General features: G+C 34.5%; 2 protein-coding genes across 2 annotated transcripts; one reads left to right on the top strand and one right to left on the bottom strand.

Annotated features, from left to right (window-relative positions):
- Positions 1–12,956: 12,956 nt before the first annotated feature.
- On the bottom strand, positions 12,957–14,316 carry LOC133204726 (uncharacterized). The gene is made up of 3 exons (XM_061340464.1): positions 13,837–14,316; positions 13,625–13,721; positions 12,957–13,393 (listed from the first exon to the last, which is right to left on the bottom strand). Exons 1-3 carry the CDS (start codon positions 14,314–14,316, stop codon positions 12,957–12,959), a joined length of 1,014 nt encoding a protein of 337 aa, XP_061196448.1.
- Positions 14,317–14,953: 637 nt separating this feature from the next.
- LOC133204725 (low affinity immunoglobulin epsilon Fc receptor-like) lies at positions 14,954–17,534 on the top strand. The gene is made up of 5 exons (XM_061340463.1): positions 14,954–15,008; positions 15,414–15,496; positions 15,673–15,760; positions 17,111–17,333; positions 17,492–17,534. Exons 1-5 carry the CDS (start codon positions 14,954–14,956, stop codon positions 17,517–17,519), a joined length of 477 nt encoding a protein of 158 aa, XP_061196447.1. The 3' UTR covers positions 17,520–17,534.
- Positions 17,535–20,817: the final 3,283 nt, after the last annotated feature.

Here is a 20,817-nt window from a genome sequence, read left to right as displayed (position 1 = left end):
ATAGAGGGGAACCATATACAGGTTTTCTAACAAAGTACAAACTGCTGCATAGTGATTGAATAGTGTACGGACTTAGAAATGGTCAATCGGACAAAAAACATACTCAATTATCGGTAATAATCTCATTATTTGATACACATTATCAATTAACAATCGATTGTATTCGGATTCTTTTTCTCAATAAAATAAAAGAGAACTATTCATCCTCTTCCTTTCAGTATTTAGTTGGTAAATTAGCCAGAAATGGACTCCTACAACATAATTATTTTTTTCCATGTGCAAAGTGTATACATATATGGAGTAATCAGTACATTTGTATGATAATATAATCCTCCTACAGTTTTGGTCTGATTTCAATATAACTTAATACACAAGTAGACTAAACTAAGATACATAATTTAGTGCATCGGTTTATGATTTAGATGAACGTTGTTGCCATGTTTACTAAAAATAGAAATTTCTGTGAAATTCCTTTAAAATGCTACTCCTCCTACAGTTTTGGTCTGATTTCAATATATCTTGGCACACAAGTAGATTACACTAAGATACATAATTTAGTGCATCGGTTTTTGATTTTGATGAGCGGTGTTGCCATGGTTACTAAAAATAGAAATTTCTGTGAAATTCCTTTAAAATGCTACTCCTCCTACAGTTTTGGTCTGATTTCAATATAACTTGGCACACAAGTAGACTACACTAAGATACATAATTTAGTGCATCGGTTTATGATTTAGATGAACGGTGTTGCCATGGTTACTAAAAATAGAAATTTCTGTGAAATTCCTTTAAAATTTTATATGGCACATTGATGGTCACATCAAATTGACCAGATACACTGCATGTTAAGATTTGTTTTAGCTCACCTGAGCGTAATTTTCTAATCGAAATTTGTCCAATGTCTGCCGTTTTTGTCCTCATTAACTTTTCACGATCTCATGTTCTTCTCCAGAACCACTGGGCCAATTTAAACTTCCCATGAAGCATCCTTGGGAAAAAGGGATTCAAGTTTGTTCAAAATATGGGTCATGCACTCTTTCTATGGGAGATTAAGTGAAATTTTAATGGCAATTTTTAAAAAAAAATTCTCAAGAGCCCCTTAAATTGACCAGAAAAGATGAAACCTATGCGAAAGCATCCTGACATGGTGTAGAGTTAAGTTTGTTCATGTCTGAGCCCTCAGGGATAGGTTAGGGCCACATTAAGCGATCAAACCTTTACATAGAAATGTATAGGGAAAAAATCTTAAAACATCTTTCTTTTTCTCACGATTAGTAAAGACATGATTAGTAATTAATCAAGATTAGTCATTAGTAAAATGTATGACAAACGAGATGACAAGCTTTCCATCGTCAACTTTACTTATTTATGTGCTAGTATTCCGCTATCACCTGCCTATGGTGTTTTATGTCTCCCAATGCATTCGATACTCAAGAGCATGCTCTGAGTACGTTTGATTTTTAATCCAAGACAGGCTACTGACAGATACAGGAACTTCAACAACCTCATTTAAAGTCAGCATTTTGTAAAACCTATGGTTGTTATAATGACCTTGTTCGTAAAGATTACCTATCCTTGGGTCGTACTTTGATACTAAATTTGACTACGGAATATTCCGGCTACCTGATCAATATATAAGACTCACAGCAGGTGTGACCGGTCGACAGGGGATGTTTACTCCTCCTAGGCACCTGATCCCACCTCTGCAATTTCCAGGGGGCCGTCTTTTATGCCCTGTTGACAGATTTGTATTGTTTGTAGCTTTTTTTTTTAGCTCACCTGAGCTGAAAGCTCAAGTGAGCTTCTCTGATCACATTTTGTCTATAGTCCGTCTGTCCGTCTATCTGTCTGTAAACTTTTCACATTTTCGACTTCTTCTCCAGAACCACTGGGCCAATTTCAACCAAACTTGCCACAAAGCATCCTTGGGTAAAGGGGATTCAAGTTTGTTCAAATGAAGGGCCACGCTCTCTTCCAAGGGCAGATAATTAAGAATTGGTGAAAATTTGGTCTCATCTTTTAAAAATCTTCTTCTCAAGAACCATTGGGCCAGAAAAGTTGAAACTTACGTGAAGCCTTCATTACATAGTGTAGATTCAAATTTGTTCAAATCATGACCCTCGGGGGGTAGGGTGGGGTCACACTGGGGGATCAAAGTTTTACATAGGAATATATAGGAAAAATCTTTTAAAATCTTCTTCTCAGGAACAACAAAACCACAATTAGTCATATTAATATGGAATCATCCTTAGGTAGTGTAGATTCAAGTTTGTTCAAATCATGACCCCCGGAGGTAGGGTGGGGCCACAATTGGGGATCAAAGTTTTACATAGAAATATATAGGAAAAATCTTTAAAAATCTTCTTCTCAAGTTCAACAGTCACAATTAGTCATAGTGACATGGAATCATCCTCAGGTAGTGTAGATTCAAATTTATCCAAATCACGACTCTCGGGAATAGGGTGGGGCCATAATGGGGGATCAAAGTTTAACATAGGAATATATAGAGAAAAAATCTTTAAAAATCTTCTTCTCTAGAACCACAAAGCCACGATTAGTCATATTGAATATGGAATTATCCTCATGTAGTGTAGATTCAAGTTTTATCAAATCATGACCCCGGAGGTAGGGTGGGGCCACAATGGGGGATCAAAGTTTAACATAGGAATATATAGGAAAATTCTTTAAAAATCTTTTCAAGAACAGGAAAGCCATGATTAGTCATATTGATATTGAATCATCGCCAGGTATTGTAGATTCAAATTTGTTCAAGACACCCTCCAGTAGAAGGGTGGGGCCATAATGGGGGATCAAATTTTTGCAAAAGAACATATATAGGAAATATCTTTAAAAATCTTCTTCTCAAGAACAACAAAGCTATGACGAGTCATATTGATATGGAAGCATCCTCAGGTAGTGTAGATTCAAGTTTGTTCAAATTATGACAAGTGATCAAAGCTTAGTTTACATATGAATATATAGGAGAAGAAATCTGCTGACGAAGAACAACAGGGTTATATTGACTCAGGCGAGCGTTGTGGCCCATGGGCTTCTTGTTTTTCTTAGATCGGTCACTGTTCGTTATTTCTACCTTTTTCATATTTATTTTGAAAATACGGATATATATTTAAATTGCTGTGGTAAAATTTAGAAATTTATTTCAAAATTAAGGATTATCTCCCTCATGCATAGCTCTGATCCTTCGACGTATTTGGCTCCAGTCTTTGGCACCTTTGTTTCAGCTCTTCAAAGTCTTTTTAACATATTTTGAATTTCCAGCGTCTCGGCATGAGCATCACGGAATCAAAAAGACATCATTTGTCGAAATGCGCATTTGGTGCATCAAAATTGGTACCGTATATGATTAACATTATATAGTCTGGTCCGATTTATAGAAAAAAATACTTCAAACGGCAAATAATTATCATTTGGTCCAGCATAGTTTTTTAACGTATTTCGAGTATGCTGAATCCGAAAAAATATGCTGGCCTTCATGAAAATGGCGTTAAAAAGGTCAAAATGGCGATTCAAAATGGCGGACATGCAATTTTTCTAATTTTCTCTTAATGTCGTTCAAATAGGAGAAAGAATTGTGAATATCTCACAGAGTGTAATGCAACTATAAAAATGATAAAAGAATGCTAACATTATTACTTTAATTCAGAAAATTTAGTCGTTTCTACACTTAATTCGAATTTTCTCTGATTTATTTGTCTTTTGTTTCTATAATTTGCTTTGTTCAGAATTTTACATTTGCAAATATCCATACACTGCAGATTGGTATTTTTTCCTTTGCATCTCACTATTCTACAACTGAATGAAGGTGCAGCTGTAATTTATAAGTCAAAATGGCGATTCAAAATGGTGGATATCCATTTTCTCTAATTATTTTCTTAATGTCGTTCAAATAGAAGAATGGATGTGTGAATATCTTATTGAGCGTAATGCAATTATGAAAATGATAATAGAACACTAATATTATCACTTTATAGCGGAAAATTTAGTCGTTTAAATTTGAAAGCTGTGTTAATATTAGCTCAAAATGGCGAACGCTAGAATTACACAAAATACTCAAACTGCTTAATTCTGGGTCGTTTTACAGAAAATAAAAGGAAATTAATAACAGCTTGCATTTTTAAATTAATAAAATAATGTTTAAATATTCAATAAAACTTTGAGGATATTGTTGTTAATGACTTATAATTTTTATGACACTGATCTTTGTTTTATTACTTCTATTATTAAGATAAGCCTTTGACTACATCTATGAAGAACTTTTACCTACTTTTACCATGCTTCTTGATATAAAAAAAAGTTAATGATATCACACAATAATTGCTGTTTGGAGGACAATATGACAATTAAGCTACCCCAAGAGCAGCATTCCCCGAGTCCAAAGGCGAGTGAACATTATAGTTCGAAGGTTGCTAAATTATCCCAGTTGTTGGAAATTTTTGATCTACTTTTAGTCCATGCAGTGAAGAAAAAATAAATGTTCATGTTCATGTGGAAGGTCTAGTGCAACATAACTTAGTATATGATTTTGAAAATGATGGACCACAACCAATCAGAGAGCTAAGAATTATTAAATCATATAAATTTGAATGTAATATACTATATATCAACATATTTATTAAGAATTATCAAAACCAGTAATATACGTAAACCATAAATATTCTTGATTGTCTAGCTCTGATTCTGCGTCCCTGCATTTGCATTTTGTTATTCATAGCCAACAAAAATCAGCTATATTCACAAATATTTAATATTGTAAACAGATAATCTTGTATTGTTAGATTTAAATTTTAGCGACTACAAAATTTCTTTTTTTAAAGGAATATTGTATATGATCAAAATCGATAATCCAAACATACATTTTTGTCATACTCGGATGGAATTCGGTGCCTATTGTTTTGAAATTTACAAAATCGGAAAGAGGAAAATGTTTGTGTTTAACCCCTCCCCCCCCTCGATTCTTGATACAACCATACACTATCCTAACAAAGTAGTATGGATCAAGTTGCCTTGTAAAGTTCTTGGAGTGTTCAAGAAAATTTTGTTGTCAAGAGAAGTGTTGACTAAATCAAAGTCAAGAATGACTTCGGCCTATTGGTATGAAAGCTTGTACGTGATAGAAATCACAAGGAATCTGCAGGTGCTCTTAGATCGCACAATTATACACCTTTTCGCACCAAAAAATGCACACAATGTGATTCCAGATGATAAAGTTTGAGAATTTTCTTGCTAATAGAATGACCTTTCTACCCAAAAAGACAACAAATCTATATGGTCACAAAAGAGAAAGCTACATGTCTTATCAGAGATTTTTTTTTCCATTTTGCATATCGTTTTGGAAAACAAAATAGTCTTTTAACATTTGAACATAAATGTGTTGTTCCTTAGGCTGTTGAGAAGACCAAAATTCCGAAGACTGACTGAACATATAGCATTTAAAGCTGGAATAGAGGATGTTGGGGGGAAATACTAAGCTCTTACAAGTGCTAATTTCAAAAGCTAGTGCAAAGGGTTCAATGAAGTCGGGCAAGAAATTCTTCAGTTATATTTGATGGTGTGCTGAGGGATGTGGAAGTGCGAGTTGATAATGACAGCGATTCAGCAGTGATTTTAGGTGGACAGGGGTTCAGAGCTTTGGAACACGGTCAAATATGAGGAAAACAAGTCGAGTTTGTTTTAACTATTTCCAGAAAAAAAGAAACTTTTCTAGTATTATTTTTTGTTTGATCATTAAATGGACTAATCAATATAATCAGCAACACTCAGAACAAAGGACACCAAAAGAAATTCCTCTTCCTATTAACTTTGCTATACCTTGGGAAAATAATAAATTACCCTGTCTCCTCCCACCACCCATTATGAAAAATATTGTTACTGCTCGCTATGTATGTGGGAGGGGGAAGGGGTGAGTGGATGGTTGAAGATTGAATGAAATGCGAGAATGATATTGGTTAAAGCATTCTGCACTGAGTGAAGAAGCAGTCTGTAGTTCTTCAAGCAGTGCTCTAGTACTGTTCTTGAGTGCCCTCTTGCACCTTTAGCTGTTCTCATACTAGCATATCATATATGGACGTGTCATTGCTCCTTCTTTCCAGAAATAGACACTGTAGAATGCGAGTGGAACCTTTCGAAAGCCTGCAATTATTCCTTTTAAAGTGTTTTGGCGATAAATCTGTCTTTTCCAGAGCTTCAGAAAAATATATTTAATACACTTCACTCATTGTTGTACATATCACTAGAAGGTTGAGGAGAAGGAAAATTAACTGATCAACCCCCCCCCCCCCCAATCGTCTTTAAGTTGCGTAACAAATACACAGTGTCCACTAAGGCACATCAAAAATAATTCAGGAATTACGCTTCCCATTCTTTTTATATGCATATAAACCGAGCACAATGCCAGGCAGTACGTAATATAAAGATAGGCAGATGTAGTGGTAACATCAATTACTAAGTCCAATGAGATGAAATGGATGTTCTTGGTTGTTTGCTGCAAACTTATGAATGGGCCATTGCAGAAATTTTTCCAAAATTCAAATTATAACTTACAGCTGTACCATCATTCAGTTGTAGAATAGTGAGATGCAAAGGAAAAAACCAATCTGCATTGTATGGATATTTGCAAATGTAAAATTCTGAACAAAACAGAATATAGAAGCAATAGACAAATAAATCAGAGAAAATTCGAATTAAGTGTAGAAGCGACTAAATTTTCTGAATTAAAGTTATAATGTTAGCATTCTTTTATCATTTTTATAGTTGCATTACACTCTGTGAGATATTCACACATTCTTTCTCCTATTTGAACGAAGAGAAAATTAGAAAAATTGCATGTCCGCCATTTTGATTCGCCATTTTGACCTTTTTAACGCCATTTTCATGAAGGCCAGCATATTTTTTCGGATTCAGTATACTCGAAATAAGTTAAAAAACTATGCTGGACCAAATAATAATTATTTGCCGTTAAAACTTATTTCTAGCCTTCTTTTTAAAAATCAGGACCAGACTAATATGGAAGCACCCTGAGAGAATGTAAATTAAAAATTTGTTCAAATCATGATCCCTAGGGGCAGGAATGGGGCATATTAGGAGATTGAAAGTTAAACATGGGAATATACAGGAAAAAATCTTTAAAAATCTTCTCAAGAACAGCAAAGCCATGATTAGTCATATTAAAGAAATACCCTCAGGTAGTGTAGATTCAAGTTTGTTCAAATCATGACCCTTTTGGATTGAGCCAGAATAGGTGTTCAAATCATGGCCCCTAGGGGTAGGGTCAGAACAGGCGATCAAAGTTTTACAAAGAGATATATTAGAAAAAAAAAACTTTAAAAATCTTTTACCAAGAACAGCAGTCGCCCGCGTGGCGCAGTGGTTAGAGCGTTCGCTCTAGAGTCGCGGAGTAAGGAGTTGACCCTTACATCGCGGGTTCAAATCCCACTGTTGGACGTGGAGACCGGTCTTTCGGATGAGACCGTATAAACCGAGGTCCCGTGTCGTAGTAGGTGCTGGCACGAAAAAGATCCCTCACTGCTCAATGGCCCTAAGTCCCGAGTATAGGTCAAAATTTGCAGCTCTCCACCGGTAAGTGGTGGCGTCTCCGTATGAGTGAAAAATTTTCGAGACGGACGTAAAACAATAAACAAACAAACAAAAACCAAGAACAAGATATAATTATTCATATTAATATGGAAGCATCTTCATATAGGTTAGATTCGAATTCATCCAAATATTGACCCCGGGAATAGTATGAGGCTACAATAGGAGTATGTAGGAAGAAGTCGTTTCAGGAATAGCAAGTCCACATTAAAATATATGAATAATCAAAACATTTTGAACGTGTGTGGTTTCCATTTCTTTTAAAATTATGAACCCGGGGTTAGAGCAAAGATCCAAATTCAACATAATGCCTATGTATAGGGAAAATATTTTTTTCCCAGAACAGCAGGGCCATGGAGGTCATTTTGATGCATCGCAATTTTGTGTGGATTCAACTCTGAATACATCATAGCCCCTTTATTACTAGATTTTAGTCCACAATATGGATTCAAAATTATTAGGGCTATCCCAGAAAAATTCGGGGGGGGGGGGGTAGAAGGACAATTGCAACCACCCATAGAATTTAATATTTCCATCTACCCCACTCCCATAAAAAATGAAATAAAGACCCATGCACCACCCATATATTTTTTACTAAAAGTACAAATACTACATTAAATATTTTCTTGAAAATCCTATAATTTAAACTTATATACATAATCTAAATACAATAAAATGACACCCTCACAATTTCAGGGCTCACACTGCTGTTCATATAAAATTGTATCTGGGAATGTTTTAAAAATAAAATGCAAAAGAAATTTAGAAAATACAACTCATATCTTATTTCAATAGTTGGAACGCCAAAATATGAATGAATAAGAAGGGGGTCAGAGGGTTGTGTTCCAAGTGCTAGAATGGTTGATTGCAAAACAAAACAGTTCTACCCAAAGTAATATCTACCATTAAGCTGTTTATAACGGAAAAGTCTTTAAATCTTTTAATAAATGAATAGCAGGGTTATGTTTAGTCATATGAATAAGTATGCATCCTCAGGAGTGTAGATTTAGGTTTGTTTTCAAGTCATGAGTCCCAGGACAGGGTTTGGTTTCAATCTTGAGATCAATTTCTTATACAGAAAGTTATAGAAAAAACTAAAAATCTCCTTGTAAAGAACAACTGGGCCTTGATAAGTCATTTTAATAATCAAGCAGTCCAAGATAAGTAGATTCAAGTTTGTCCTCATCATGGCCACCGGAGCAGGGGAAGGTGGGGGCTCGATGAAAAATTCAAGTTTTACATGGGAATATTATTGGGAAAATACTTATTTAAAATCTCTATTTCAGGCAGGAACTGCTGGATGTCAACATGCTAACTACACTCAGGTAGTCATATATACATTGTATATATATATATATATATATATATATATAAAGTGCTAAAAATGACCAACGAAATGAACAATGAAAATTGTCAAATTTTCGGGACGCCCTGCCCCTTCCTCAAAACAAAGAAAAAAGTTAAAAGAAAGGAAACAGAGAAAAAAAAACAACTAGCACTATTACTAAACTGTATATACAATGTTACATGTTTCATTCGAAGTTTATAACCAGTTGTAAAGAAAGAAATCCGGACCGCTATGAAATACATCTGCTCTGATGAAGTGCGATTTACATAATTGACCAAATTAATTATCGCTAATTAATTACGACCAAGTAGTAAATAGTACCCTGTCTTATTCTTTCAAAATACCGTTAACTATGCATGACAAAAAGAAACCAAAAAAAGATAATATGGAAAGGAAATTTTACAATATGAGTTTGGATGCATTATAAATTTGGAAATGTTTTAAGACTGTTTATCGGATAAAAGAAATAATTAAAAAAATGTAAGCAATAAATCTGTATGGGTTGTTCCAGAATTGAAAATTCGAATTAACGGTAAAGTTTAAACTATAGAGAGAATGAACTTGTTTGTTGTATTGAACATATTTTATTGCAATATATATACAATGGGATTGGGCACAAGTTCGTAAAACTTATTTCGCCCTCCTCTCCCAACATGAGAAGTCTATAAAGTTTGAGTTAAATGTGTTACACAGTTTTAGAAATAAATTTGATAAACTCACAACATGAATTTGTAAACTGCAAGAAAATTTGTGATATATACAAATGCAATACATAAACAATTTCAATATATCATTTAAATCTGCCAGAGTGCTGAATATATGAATGCACAATGGAAAAAAGATATTCATTTTCAGCAACACTTAGTGAACACTTGTTTGTTACAATCAGGAATTGGGTCTAGTTCACGTTCATCTTGGTGAAGTTATTTAGTTTGTTAATACCATTAGGGCGGAATGACTTCAGTACTGTGCATCCAGAACTTCCTTGCTTTTTCTCTGAGCGTCTGTCCATCTTGGATTATGGTCAATAACCACTACTGTCATGTCCTCTCACTTATAACCTTCAATGTTGAGATGTTCTCCAACGGGTTCATTGACTTTTTTTGTCCTAATGGTCGAACGATGATTATTGACTCTCCTGTGGATATCTCTCGTTTCTTCAACATACTGTTTGGAACAAACTTTGCAATTGATGAGATATATGCAGTTGTCTGTTTGACAGGACAAATTCCCTAGAATTCTGTAGCTGCGGCCTGTAACGGAGCTGTTAAAGCTGTCTGTGTCAGAGCTGTGCTTACAGAGAAGATATCTTCTGTCAGAACAAGTTAAGTTTTAAAGCCCCCGTTAGATAATGGATTGCCCAATCTGGTTCTTACTACCATGCATATGTCCTTTAGGTTCTTCGGGCATCTGTATGCAGCCAATGGAGGTTCCTTAAAGAGAGACTTCTGCTATTCGTTTGTTTGAGTGGAGATTTAAGGATACCGTCGATGTTCTTAAGGGCGGGGTGGTATTTGGTTACTAGAGGGACCCTGCTGTTAGTGTCTTTCTCCTTGTAGTGTAAAATGTTCTGTCATGTCCTGCCATCTCAGCAATAGCAGTTTGTACGGCTCGGGCTTTGTAGCCTCTCTTGCATAAGTGGGACTTGAGGAGATTGCTTTGTTCCTGATATAAGACAGAGGATGAACGGATACACCTAATTCTGGTGGCTAGACCTTTAAGCAATCCCTTAAATGTGTGTGGGGGTGACAGCTAGTCGGCATAAGATACAGATGGGAATCGGTGGGTTTCGTGTGAAGACAGAACTCGATTTCACCATCAATCAGGGTAGATGAAGTATCTGGGAACATGTTTTTCGGATTAGATACGTCTACCTTAAATTTGATAGACTGATGGAAGGTGTTAGCAAAGGAAATGAATGCCTTGAGGCTGTCGCGGCACTCCATCCACTTCATCTCTATATCGTCAATGAAACGCAACCAGCTAAGGGGCCTAAACGGTGCTTGATGTAACAAGTTGCGTTCAAGTCTGCCCATGAAAATATTGATGTAAGATAGGGCCATTTTCGTTTTGAGTGTTTCATAGACGTTGATACCAATCTCTTTTTTCTGAAACATTTCGTCAAGAGTTTTGGTGTTAGCGGTGTAGAATTCTTTAGTAGGGTCAGAGTCCAGTTTCTTATAGAAACGTTCGTCTGAGAGTTGACTATGGGGCAGTATGGGCCTCCGCCATGTATGTCTCTTTATCAAGCACTACTTTGTCTGCTTTCTTGATCACACTGTCATCCCGATTCTTTAATGATTTTAAGGCGGATCTCTCTTCCTTACTTAAGTGCCGGGGGCCTTGTCTGGCATAGACAGGAGTTTGTCAATGTCTGAATCAACGGCGTCAATCAAGGGTTCCGCATTTGCCCGGTGCAGGTTCCCAGTCACTTCTTGGCCGATAGATTTTGTGTTTCTCTAGGTCGTGCAATTGTGGCTGGGAAGAGTCGTATGAATCATATTCGGAGTCTTCTAGAGAAGTGTTCCTTCAACCAAAGTCTCCGAAAGAATACTCGGGTGTCCTCTCTAACTTGTTTCTCGTCGACCTCATGTAGCATGGGGCAGAAATTCAGCCCCTTGGAAAGAAGTGAGGTCTCCGATTCGGAGAGAGAAACATTAGATTTATTGAACAGTGGGCAGACGTCAGGAGTTTGTAAGGGTTCGTTCCTCGTGATTGCCTCTATACGCTTGAACAGCTGTTGAATCGTCCCAAGCGGGGTTTACTCTTGTTACTCTGACCTCTGATCAGTTGTTCCTGGTCTGTGGAACACTGTCTCGGAGAAATTTCTTTCTTTGAATCTTGTTGAGATCATTTTTAGGACCATATTATAGGTGTCATTAATGCTATGCGCTTCATCAAGATCAGCTTGGTTCATGCTCTCAGTGAGGGATGATTCTAGGGACGTGATATCACTCTCAAATTGTCCAAACTTGTGGATATCCCAAGAAAAACAGAGTGATATCAGTTGTTTAGAACACCTCTTTGTAATATATTCCCAGCGTTCTTGAAAGCGTTTGGAGATTGGCCCTATGTTAGGCGTGACATTAATCTGGAAACCTTAAGGTATAGTGCCACACTCTAAGTGGGTCTGTAAATAAGATTAGATTAAATTCTGAAAACCAAATACCATACTGTTCTTAGGAGAATCAGCGGTATCCTTAAAAAGAACATGCCAATTCTCCACTCAAACAAACGAATAGCAGAGGTCTTTAAGGAATCTCCATTAGCTGCATACAGAAGCCCAAAGAACCTAAAGGACATGGTAGTAAGAACCAGATTGGGCAATCCATTACCTAACAGGGGCTTTAAAACTTAACTTGTTCTGATAGAAGATATCTTCTCTGTAAGCACAGCTCTGACACAGACAGCTTTAACAGCCCCGTTACAGGCCGCAGCTACGAACACTTCACCAGAGTACACCCTACAGACCATAGCGGTCCGGATTTCTTTCTTTACAACTGGTTAAAAACTTCAAATTAAACATGTACCATTGTAAATACGTAGTGTTTGGTAGTTTAGTAATAGTGCTAGTTGTTTTTATGACTTCTTAACTTTTTTCTTTTTCCTGGGGAAGGGACAGGTCGTCCCAAAAATTTGACAATTTTTATTGTTCGCGTCGTTGGTCTGTCTTTATCCTCGAAGCAAAAATCGCAAATCGCTAGCAAAAATTCACTTTTGATACAAAGTGTAGGTCTCTGAAGCAGAACTTTAAATATAATTTTCAGGATTATCAGCAATAGAAACAATCGACAATTGAAAATTCTGAGAACTAAGTACATGTATAAGAATTTTTTTTTTCTAGATATATATTAGTGATATTAATATATATCAAGAAAAAAATTCTTATAGTTATTGATTTAATATACTAGTATTCATGTTTATTTTTCTTCTTTTATGTTTGAAAAAATGGTTAAGATTGTGACTAAAGATTATGATTATAATCCATTATAGCATATCGTTAATTAAGCTTCCAACCGTTGAAAGACGATCGCCAATCAGGGTGACTGTATAGACTCCCGGAATGTCCTTGAGTTGGATGAGTACGGATGTAAACAACATCGTCTTTGTTTACTTCCACCACTACTATCCAAGTTGAGGCTCGAATATTTCCAGCTCCTTGAGCCGATGTGAACACTGCTCCTACGACATTAGAATTGACTACTAGCTGAGAAAAGATGTATCCATCCGTAGCGCAGTAGAGGTTCCATGAAAACACATATACACCATGTTGTGGAGCCGTGAACAATCCAGAGTGTGGATTATAGTGGTTACCAATGTTGGTAACAATTTTGTCGAACTTTATCGTGTGGTCTTCTGTAAGGTGGGTTTCATGCGTAGAAACATATGACGAAAATGCCACCACATCAGGAAAAGGAGAACTTGTTGGCTGAATTCCTGAAAGGAATGTAAGAATCAAAATTGAAGAAGTCAGAGATTTTATTTATATTTGATTCGATTCATACATTTACCTAGACACTTAGACATCATTTATTTAGTTCGAATTAAACCACCAAATAATTGTTAATTGATTAATGAAATACGCCTTTTTTGACATCCCTGTATAATGATATCTGAAGAATGTTCGAAACAAGTGATTCATAGATTTAAAACATTCTATCCTCTTACCTGTCAATAAACGTTTTTGCGCTGAAGTCAGTGATTTTCTTTGTCTAATCTTCCTCCATTGTATAATCGACGTTCCATTTCCAGTATTTCCTAAGACCTTTAAATATGAAGTTTGCGATATATTTGATGGGGTCATTTGTTTTGTTTTTATGTTTTTTTATCTCTTTTGCACTCGTCTTTGCTTTTAAAATGGTGTTCAGATTCTTTTCAACCGATTCATTTTTCCTCTTTAAGCCCTCATCAAAGGACTGATGTTTCTTATTTTCCACCTCTAATTCGGCTATCCTAGCTTCCAAAACTTTTATCATGATTTTCTGGTTATTAAAATCCTTCAGTTTCTCTTCCATGTTCCTCAACTTTTCTTGCAAATTCTCCTCCACTTTCTGAAGATCTGAAACCATCTTATCCTCAAAGGTTTTTAGTCTTATTTCTAGGAACATTTCCATGTCATTCATCCTTTTCTGCATCATTTTCTCCCTCCTCAGTCCTTTGTTCTCCAATCGTTGCCTTTTGTTTTTCAGACTTGTTTCGCCAAACACTCCATACTCTATACCGTGTTCAGCAAACTGAGATTTGCTTCTCTGTTCGAGCTTCTCTAGAATTCTCTCGAGTTTACTAAGTCTTTCTTCACACGTGTCACCATAGGACGCCTGTAGACTGATCACCAGTAAGAGTAATATGAAAGAAATCATGTTCTTTCTGACCACGTCTTTGGAATACTGGATTAAAGCAGTACTCCTAGAAATGTAAGTTTGATAACGAATCCACTAACAAAAGAGCAGCTGTAATTATTCCCAAGTGTTTTTTATAAGCATTTTATACTTTATCTTGCGTTAAATTTCAGTAAGATTATCATATTCGTCAAAACGTTTGAAACGTACTTTAAAAAAAATAAAAAGAATTCCAGTTCAAGATCAACACCTTTTTCTTCGTTATGAAGGGATGTGGAATCGGAGGGATGTGGGATCGGTCTATTTGATTTGCAAGTATTTTTAAATTTAACTAAAAAAAAAAAAAAGAAGGAAAAAACATAAACACCACACCGGTTTTTTTTTGGGGGGTGGGGGGGGTGGGTTCTTGGTTAATAATTTTATTAATAATGTCCTTCAATTGTTTGTACTAGGTATGTTTTATCAACTTAAAAAAAGAGACTTATTAGAATAGAATGTATGCATGATGTGATGAATTTCAAATCTTAAATATTTAACAATCAAAATTTCGTTTTCATATCAAGAGTTCTGTCCATATCATACTGGATAACGACATTTCGGTCATTCACAATTTACTGAGAGATAAGAAATATAGCCCGGTCTCTACAGCACTAATAATATGGAACTTTATTTTGTACTCTTAATCGTTATTTCATGTGGACCTTGTGTGATTGGTATTTACATTTTGTTCGTTGATTTTATTCCTAAAAGTCCTGATATTTTCGTTTAAAATTTTATTTGCCATGTAAAGGAATTTAAAGTATTCTAATACTTCTGTTTTAAATGTTTTAATGATTACTAAGCATTGATTAGAAGGAATCCTTCTTCACAGAATGTTTGTATATATATATATATATATATATATATATATATATATATATATATATATATATATATATATATATATATATATATATATATATATATATATATATATAATATATATATACTGTGTATTTTAAGCCAGTATACTCTTATTCAAAATCTACTGCTATTTTTTGTAGCGAAAATGTTCTATGTTCAGGAAAAAGTATAGAGAATGAGCTTAGTTCATTTCCAAAATATTTTTCTTCGTACAGCTGGGTGCAAGACGGGATGGATACAATTTCAAAGCAAGTGTTATCATTTCAGTACCTTGGGCAGAGACTGGGGCGTAGCGTCTGTAAGTGTAGACTTCTTGATAGATAAACATTATTTTTTATTTTTAAGTTAAGCACGCAAGAAAGCAAAAAATTATTAAGAAGGCTAAAAGTATTAATCACATGTAATAAATACTGAGTATCATTAATTAAATGTAGTTGTATTAAATTTGCTCTCCACGATGGATTTATCTTTCAGAGTTACTGTGAGGCATTTAATTCAAAACTGGCAGAGCCACAAACGGAAGCGGAAGCCCACTTTTTATCCAGCCATGCTCAAAAATTCCGTATGTCATATCCATTAGCATTGTGGCAATATTTCAGTAATTTTCAGACTTTAAGATCACATTATATAATTTTAATGTATTTCTTTAAATCAAGTCATGGTTAAGCATACATACATAGTAATCAAATTGAATCTGTATTTTAAAAGGGGCCTGGCTGGACACAGATTTGAAGTTAATTTTTTCCCAACTTTTCTTAATAATATCATGAGCTATATGTTGCTATAGCATTTAATAAAATCGTGTTCAGATACTTCTTTTATCTGGAATTTATTAAAACTACGAATTTCGGGACGCGTTTGATTGAGACATCCTTGCACTTTCACAAAGTAAACTCTATCCTTAATACTTAAGAAAAGTAGAAATTTTGTTGTGAATTAATGAAAAAAATTAAGACTATAATCCAGAAAATACAGAGTACTGCAGATATGTGAGAAAGCAAAACCAACTCACCAGTATTGTCAGTTCGTGCTCATTGATGTGAGCAGAGTTTAACAAATTGAACACACCCGGTGAAACGTAAACATTAACAATAACAGAGATCATGCCCTGATTACAAAAAAAGATGTTTGACGTGATGTAAAGAAGAATGTTGTTGTCATTGAATTCTAAGAATATTCTTGTAAGTTCAATTCATTTAACTGGTTTTATTTTTTGATAAGCATAGAAATTTAAAATGTAAATAATGCGGTTGTGTCCAGGCCCCTTTAACAGTGAGATCAATTTTCACGTATAGAAATACAATGTGCTAAATTTTACGTAACCTGAATCGCTAAGGTAACTTATAATTATTGTTATCTGATCAATTCCTCTTCTATCCAGCGTATGTCGTTAGAAAGTTTGTCCATTTCAGCTTCCTCTGTAGAAATAACCCTCTCCAAAAGAAACTGAAAATTAACTGAACCAGTTTCAATCAGTTCTTATTTACATGTACATTGAATATCTTTTTTTTTTAAATTATTTTTATCTATCTTATTTTTTTAGGGGGGGGGGGTTCTTTGGGTTTTTTGCTGAACATCTAACAGACCAACTGTATGCATGTATGATGATAATAATCAAGACAACTTCCTCTTTACTGTGAAATACATGACCCTGCTTCAGGGTTCAGATCCCAGAGTTATGCTAAGTTGGGCATATATTGAGAAATCATTACGTACTACTTTAATTTTTTCTTTACTGCTGAACATGTAAGAAGCAAAGTTTTTGCATGATTTTATTGAGCAAGTGACTATTTAACAACATTGTGAAATTGGCGTCCCCTTGAATGTGGGTTCAAGCTGATTTGTTCATCTAAGGTGTATGGAAACTATTTGGCTCATAAAAAAAAATAAAGCTTCTTTTCCCCGAATTTAGCGGGAAAAAGTTTTTGGCTGGGAATAACTGACATGGTGGAAGAAACCACGTGGATATATGCATCCAATCAGGCTCCGATTGGCGTGTCCTCGATGTGGGGTCCCAGTGAACCCAATGGTCACGCTGTTGAAAATTGTGCAATGTTGTATGCAGGTACCCACGACAAAATGGCGGATTACGGATGCAATGGAGCATTAAATTTCATTTGTGAACAGGATTATGAGTAAGTCATATCCTATGGATACAATACCTGATACAAATAAACTGTTCACGGTAGTAACTTTTCAAAAAGCAACAGTCATAAATTTGATGCACAACATGATTTATTTTTGAAAGATATGTTTTATATATTGATTTATCATGTGATATTTTCTTCTTCAGATTCAACCCCGAAATAGTGGTCGGTTGAAAAAAAACACCTCCAGCAACAGATTGCGACATGTATCAGAGAAACATATTGATGGTCAAGTGCTAATTGCTAATTCTGTCGTTTTCTTTTTTAACTGTTATATGCTATTGTGATTAAATGTCTATATAGATACTGATATACTTATTCTTATATTGGCACATTTAGCATTACTTCATAAATATACAGCGATCTAAGGTCGTTCATTGGGGAAAAAAGCTGAAGGAAAGAGAAGCAGATAGGAAGTTACAAGAAAAATACTGATGGATATTTGAGAACGAAGGGGGATGTGTTGTCTAAAACTTTTGTGAACATTTAAACAATTTTAATTAATAGAGATGAAGATAAATTGTTCATCCGAAATCTAGAAGTATGTTCTGTTTAATATAAAAGCACGGATTACAAAACTATCTTTTAACAAAGACGTAGAAACTATAAACAGAAACTGTAGTTTGCTAGAAAATGTGGGGTTGTAAAATATCAGTAAAATATTTTGCTCTTAAAAATCTAATTCGGGAGTTTTATATATGTGTAAAACGAAAAAATAGACTCTTGATAATGTTCCCAGAAATTTAACAGTACAAAAATTCATACATTTCTAGAGTTTTTCAAAAAAAAATTATTGAACTTAAAGTTCCATTTTCACCAAATTACATATTATGTATGTACCAGAGTCAAACAACCGATATCACTTCTTTAATTAAAAAAGACACCTGTTGAAGCAAAGATATTTAAATTTTGGAAGAAAAGAATTTGTTCATATCATTTATTCTTACGCATTACTTTTTTGTAATTGTTTAGAAGAGATAAATAATTTTTCTGGTACATTTATGCTTGGAACAAAATGAAAAGAGAAAAAAAAGATCGAAGTGCTTCTTGTAGGGATTCGCACAGAAATTTCTTCTTCTTTTTCAATACATGTGAGTCCCAATTTAATGCAAATTATATGGAGAAAGCAGTTTCCACGAGAATTCATTTTTGAAAAGGTTAGTACGTGTATAAATATTTCATCTGAAATCACAAGAAATAAAGTCATTGGGGATTTATAAATCGAGAAAAGGTTTATGTGTGTATTATTGGTGAACTGAAAATAAAGATTTTTTTTTTAATTGGCATATTGCCTATTTCACAATTCTACAAAATCATCATATTTGACATATTTGATAGTTGACGTACATCTAGATTGTAAAAGAAGATGCAGAAAATAACAATTGTTATGATTTTGATCGATTGATTATATGTTGTTTTACGTCCCATTCGAGAATTTTCACTCATATAGAGACGTCACCCGATGAAGGGCAATTTAGACCTTCATTCGGCACTAAGGGCCATGGAGCAGTGAGGGTTCTTTATTGTACCAACGCCTACCGTGACACGGGACCTTGATTTTTTAAAAGGTCTCATCCGAAAGACCCGTGACTTACTTATTATTGCTGCATTTTGCGTCATTACATGTTGCGTCGGGATTAGCTCAAAACGTGATATGGCACTTTTTGGATTTTATATTAAAATTTAGATATCATTGGAGACTATTTTAAACCATATTTCCTGAGGTTTCAAAAATCTGTCAATACTAAATGGTTTTAAAAATATAAATATACGTATATTCACATTCTTTGTTCCTTAAATTCTGTGTCGTAATTTACACAAACTTTATTACCACCAATTGAAATAAATACTAATGTTACTAGGGGTTAAAACTGATCCCTCCAAATTCAAGGAGAAACCTTTTTCCGAGGCGAAACAAATAAAAGAATTTACAATAAGATATATCGGAAACATCAACGCAAATAAACATAATTTAAGAACTAAGAATAAATTAATTACATGTCATTTAACATATGTGTGTTAGAAACTATAACATTAAAATTCTAAAGTTACATACATACAATTACGTCATTAAAAAAAACAGGAAAAATTCAAAAAAGTTCGAAAATACGGTTATCATTCTGATATGGCAACTAACAAGAATATATAATATTTTGTTTTAATAAACTCTGCCTTGGAATTAGTGCAAAACTTAATGCAGAAATTAAGGAATATTTCAGGAATATTTAAGGAAGTCAAAGTTGTATAAAGGATTTTTCATTGTATACCCACTTTTAAAGAAAAAATGCATTTATTTTTGGAGATAATAAGTAATAATTACATTATGTCATATTACATTCTGCGATAACTTACACACAAAATATAATAACACAAGATGTTTATAATCCCCAAAAGTGTATTTTTATATTTTACGTTTTTACATTCTGCGTTGACCTCGACTCAAAATTTAGTGATATATATAACATAATGATATATAAAAATGTGTTATTACATTTAGCGTTATCATTCTGCGTTGAGCTCAACTCAAAATGTAATAACGCAAAAATAATCCGAAAAGTGTAATTACATTTTGCTTTGATCTCGCCGCAAAATGAAACAAGTTAAATTGATGCAAAGCATCAAATCGGCCGCAAAAATATATTTCATTTTGAAGAATTTCCACAAGAAAGAGTCCAAAGAAAAAATCCAAACTTTTCTGTGCATTTTTTGCACTAGTTTTCAGTGATCGATTGTAAAATATAAATAATGGGTAGCAACTGTTCCTTCGCCATGCGCTCGGCACTTTGAAGGGTCCTTCGGATGAGACCTTGAAAACCGAGGTCCCGTGTCACGGCAGGCGTTGGCACGATAAAGATCCCTCACTGTTCAATGGCCCTGGGTGTCGAGCAAATGTAAAAATTTTAAGCCCTTCACCGGTATATGGTGACGTCTCTATATGAGTGAAAAATTCTCGAATGGGACGTAAAACAACATTCAATCAATCTAACACAACCACAAATAGATCGGCCGCTGCTGCGGCCGATAATAACACAAAATATAATAATCTCAGTTTATTACATTTTGCGTCGTTATTACATTTTGCATTGTAATAGACCGGTCATGGCCACTACCTATGATTCCGTCTTAGGTTTGATGCGGTGCGGTGAATGAGAATCGAACCCGATCACGAAGCGAACGCCCTATCACAAGGCTATCAGGTTGTAATGATTTTAAAACCCGTATGTTATAAGAACAAAAGCACTGTTTGTAACGAGTGTTCATCTTGATTATATATGACATTTCTGTTTTTCCTAGCTCTCTGATTTAGATGAAAATCAACTTTCTAGAAATAATGGTATAATAAAATTCACCTACACTCAGCTTTCTTGGTGAATATAACATTTGATGGTTTTTTTTTTTTTACATTATTAGTACCTCAGAGGCCTTAGACTATATTATCCATATGTAAATGATATATACTGTAATACTTAGA

This window comes from Saccostrea echinata, unplaced genomic scaffold, assembly GCF_033153115.1.
Source record: "Saccostrea echinata isolate AGI-Se365-2 ecotype Australia unplaced genomic scaffold, CSIRO_AGI_Sech_v1 ptg000054l, whole genome shotgun sequence".
NCBI classification, from domain to species: Eukaryota; Metazoa; Mollusca; class Bivalvia; order Ostreida; family Ostreidae; genus Saccostrea; species Saccostrea echinata.
Note: the sequence above shows the minus strand (reverse complement) of the source record. Positions and strands in the feature narration are given on the sequence as shown.

Bases quoted from the DNA above. Each gene is read 5' to 3' on its own strand.
- LOC133204725 (XM_061340463.1), top strand. From the start codon at position 14,954: ATGGAACTTTATTTTGTACTCTTAATCGTTATTTCATGTGGACCTTGT. The intron at 15,009-15,413 runs GTATTTACATTT...TTCTTCGTACAG, and splicing joins ATGTGGACCTTGTGTGATTG to CTGGGTGCAAGACGGGATGG. The intron at 15,761-17,110 runs GTATGTCATATC...CCCCGAATTTAG, and splicing joins CAGCCATGCTCAAAAATTCC to CGGGAAAAAGTTTTTGGCTG.
- LOC133204726 (XM_061340464.1), bottom strand. From the start codon at position 14,316: ATGATTTCTTTCATATTACTCTTACTGGTGATCAGTCTACAGGCGTCC. The intron at 13,722-13,836 runs GTTGAAAAGAAT...TCATATTTAAAG, and splicing joins TAAAGAGGAAAAATGAATCG to GTCTTAGGAAATACTGGAAA. The intron at 13,394-13,624 runs GTAAGAGGATAG...CATTCCTTTCAG, and splicing joins GCAAAAACGTTTATTGACAG to GAATTCAGCCAACAAGTTCT.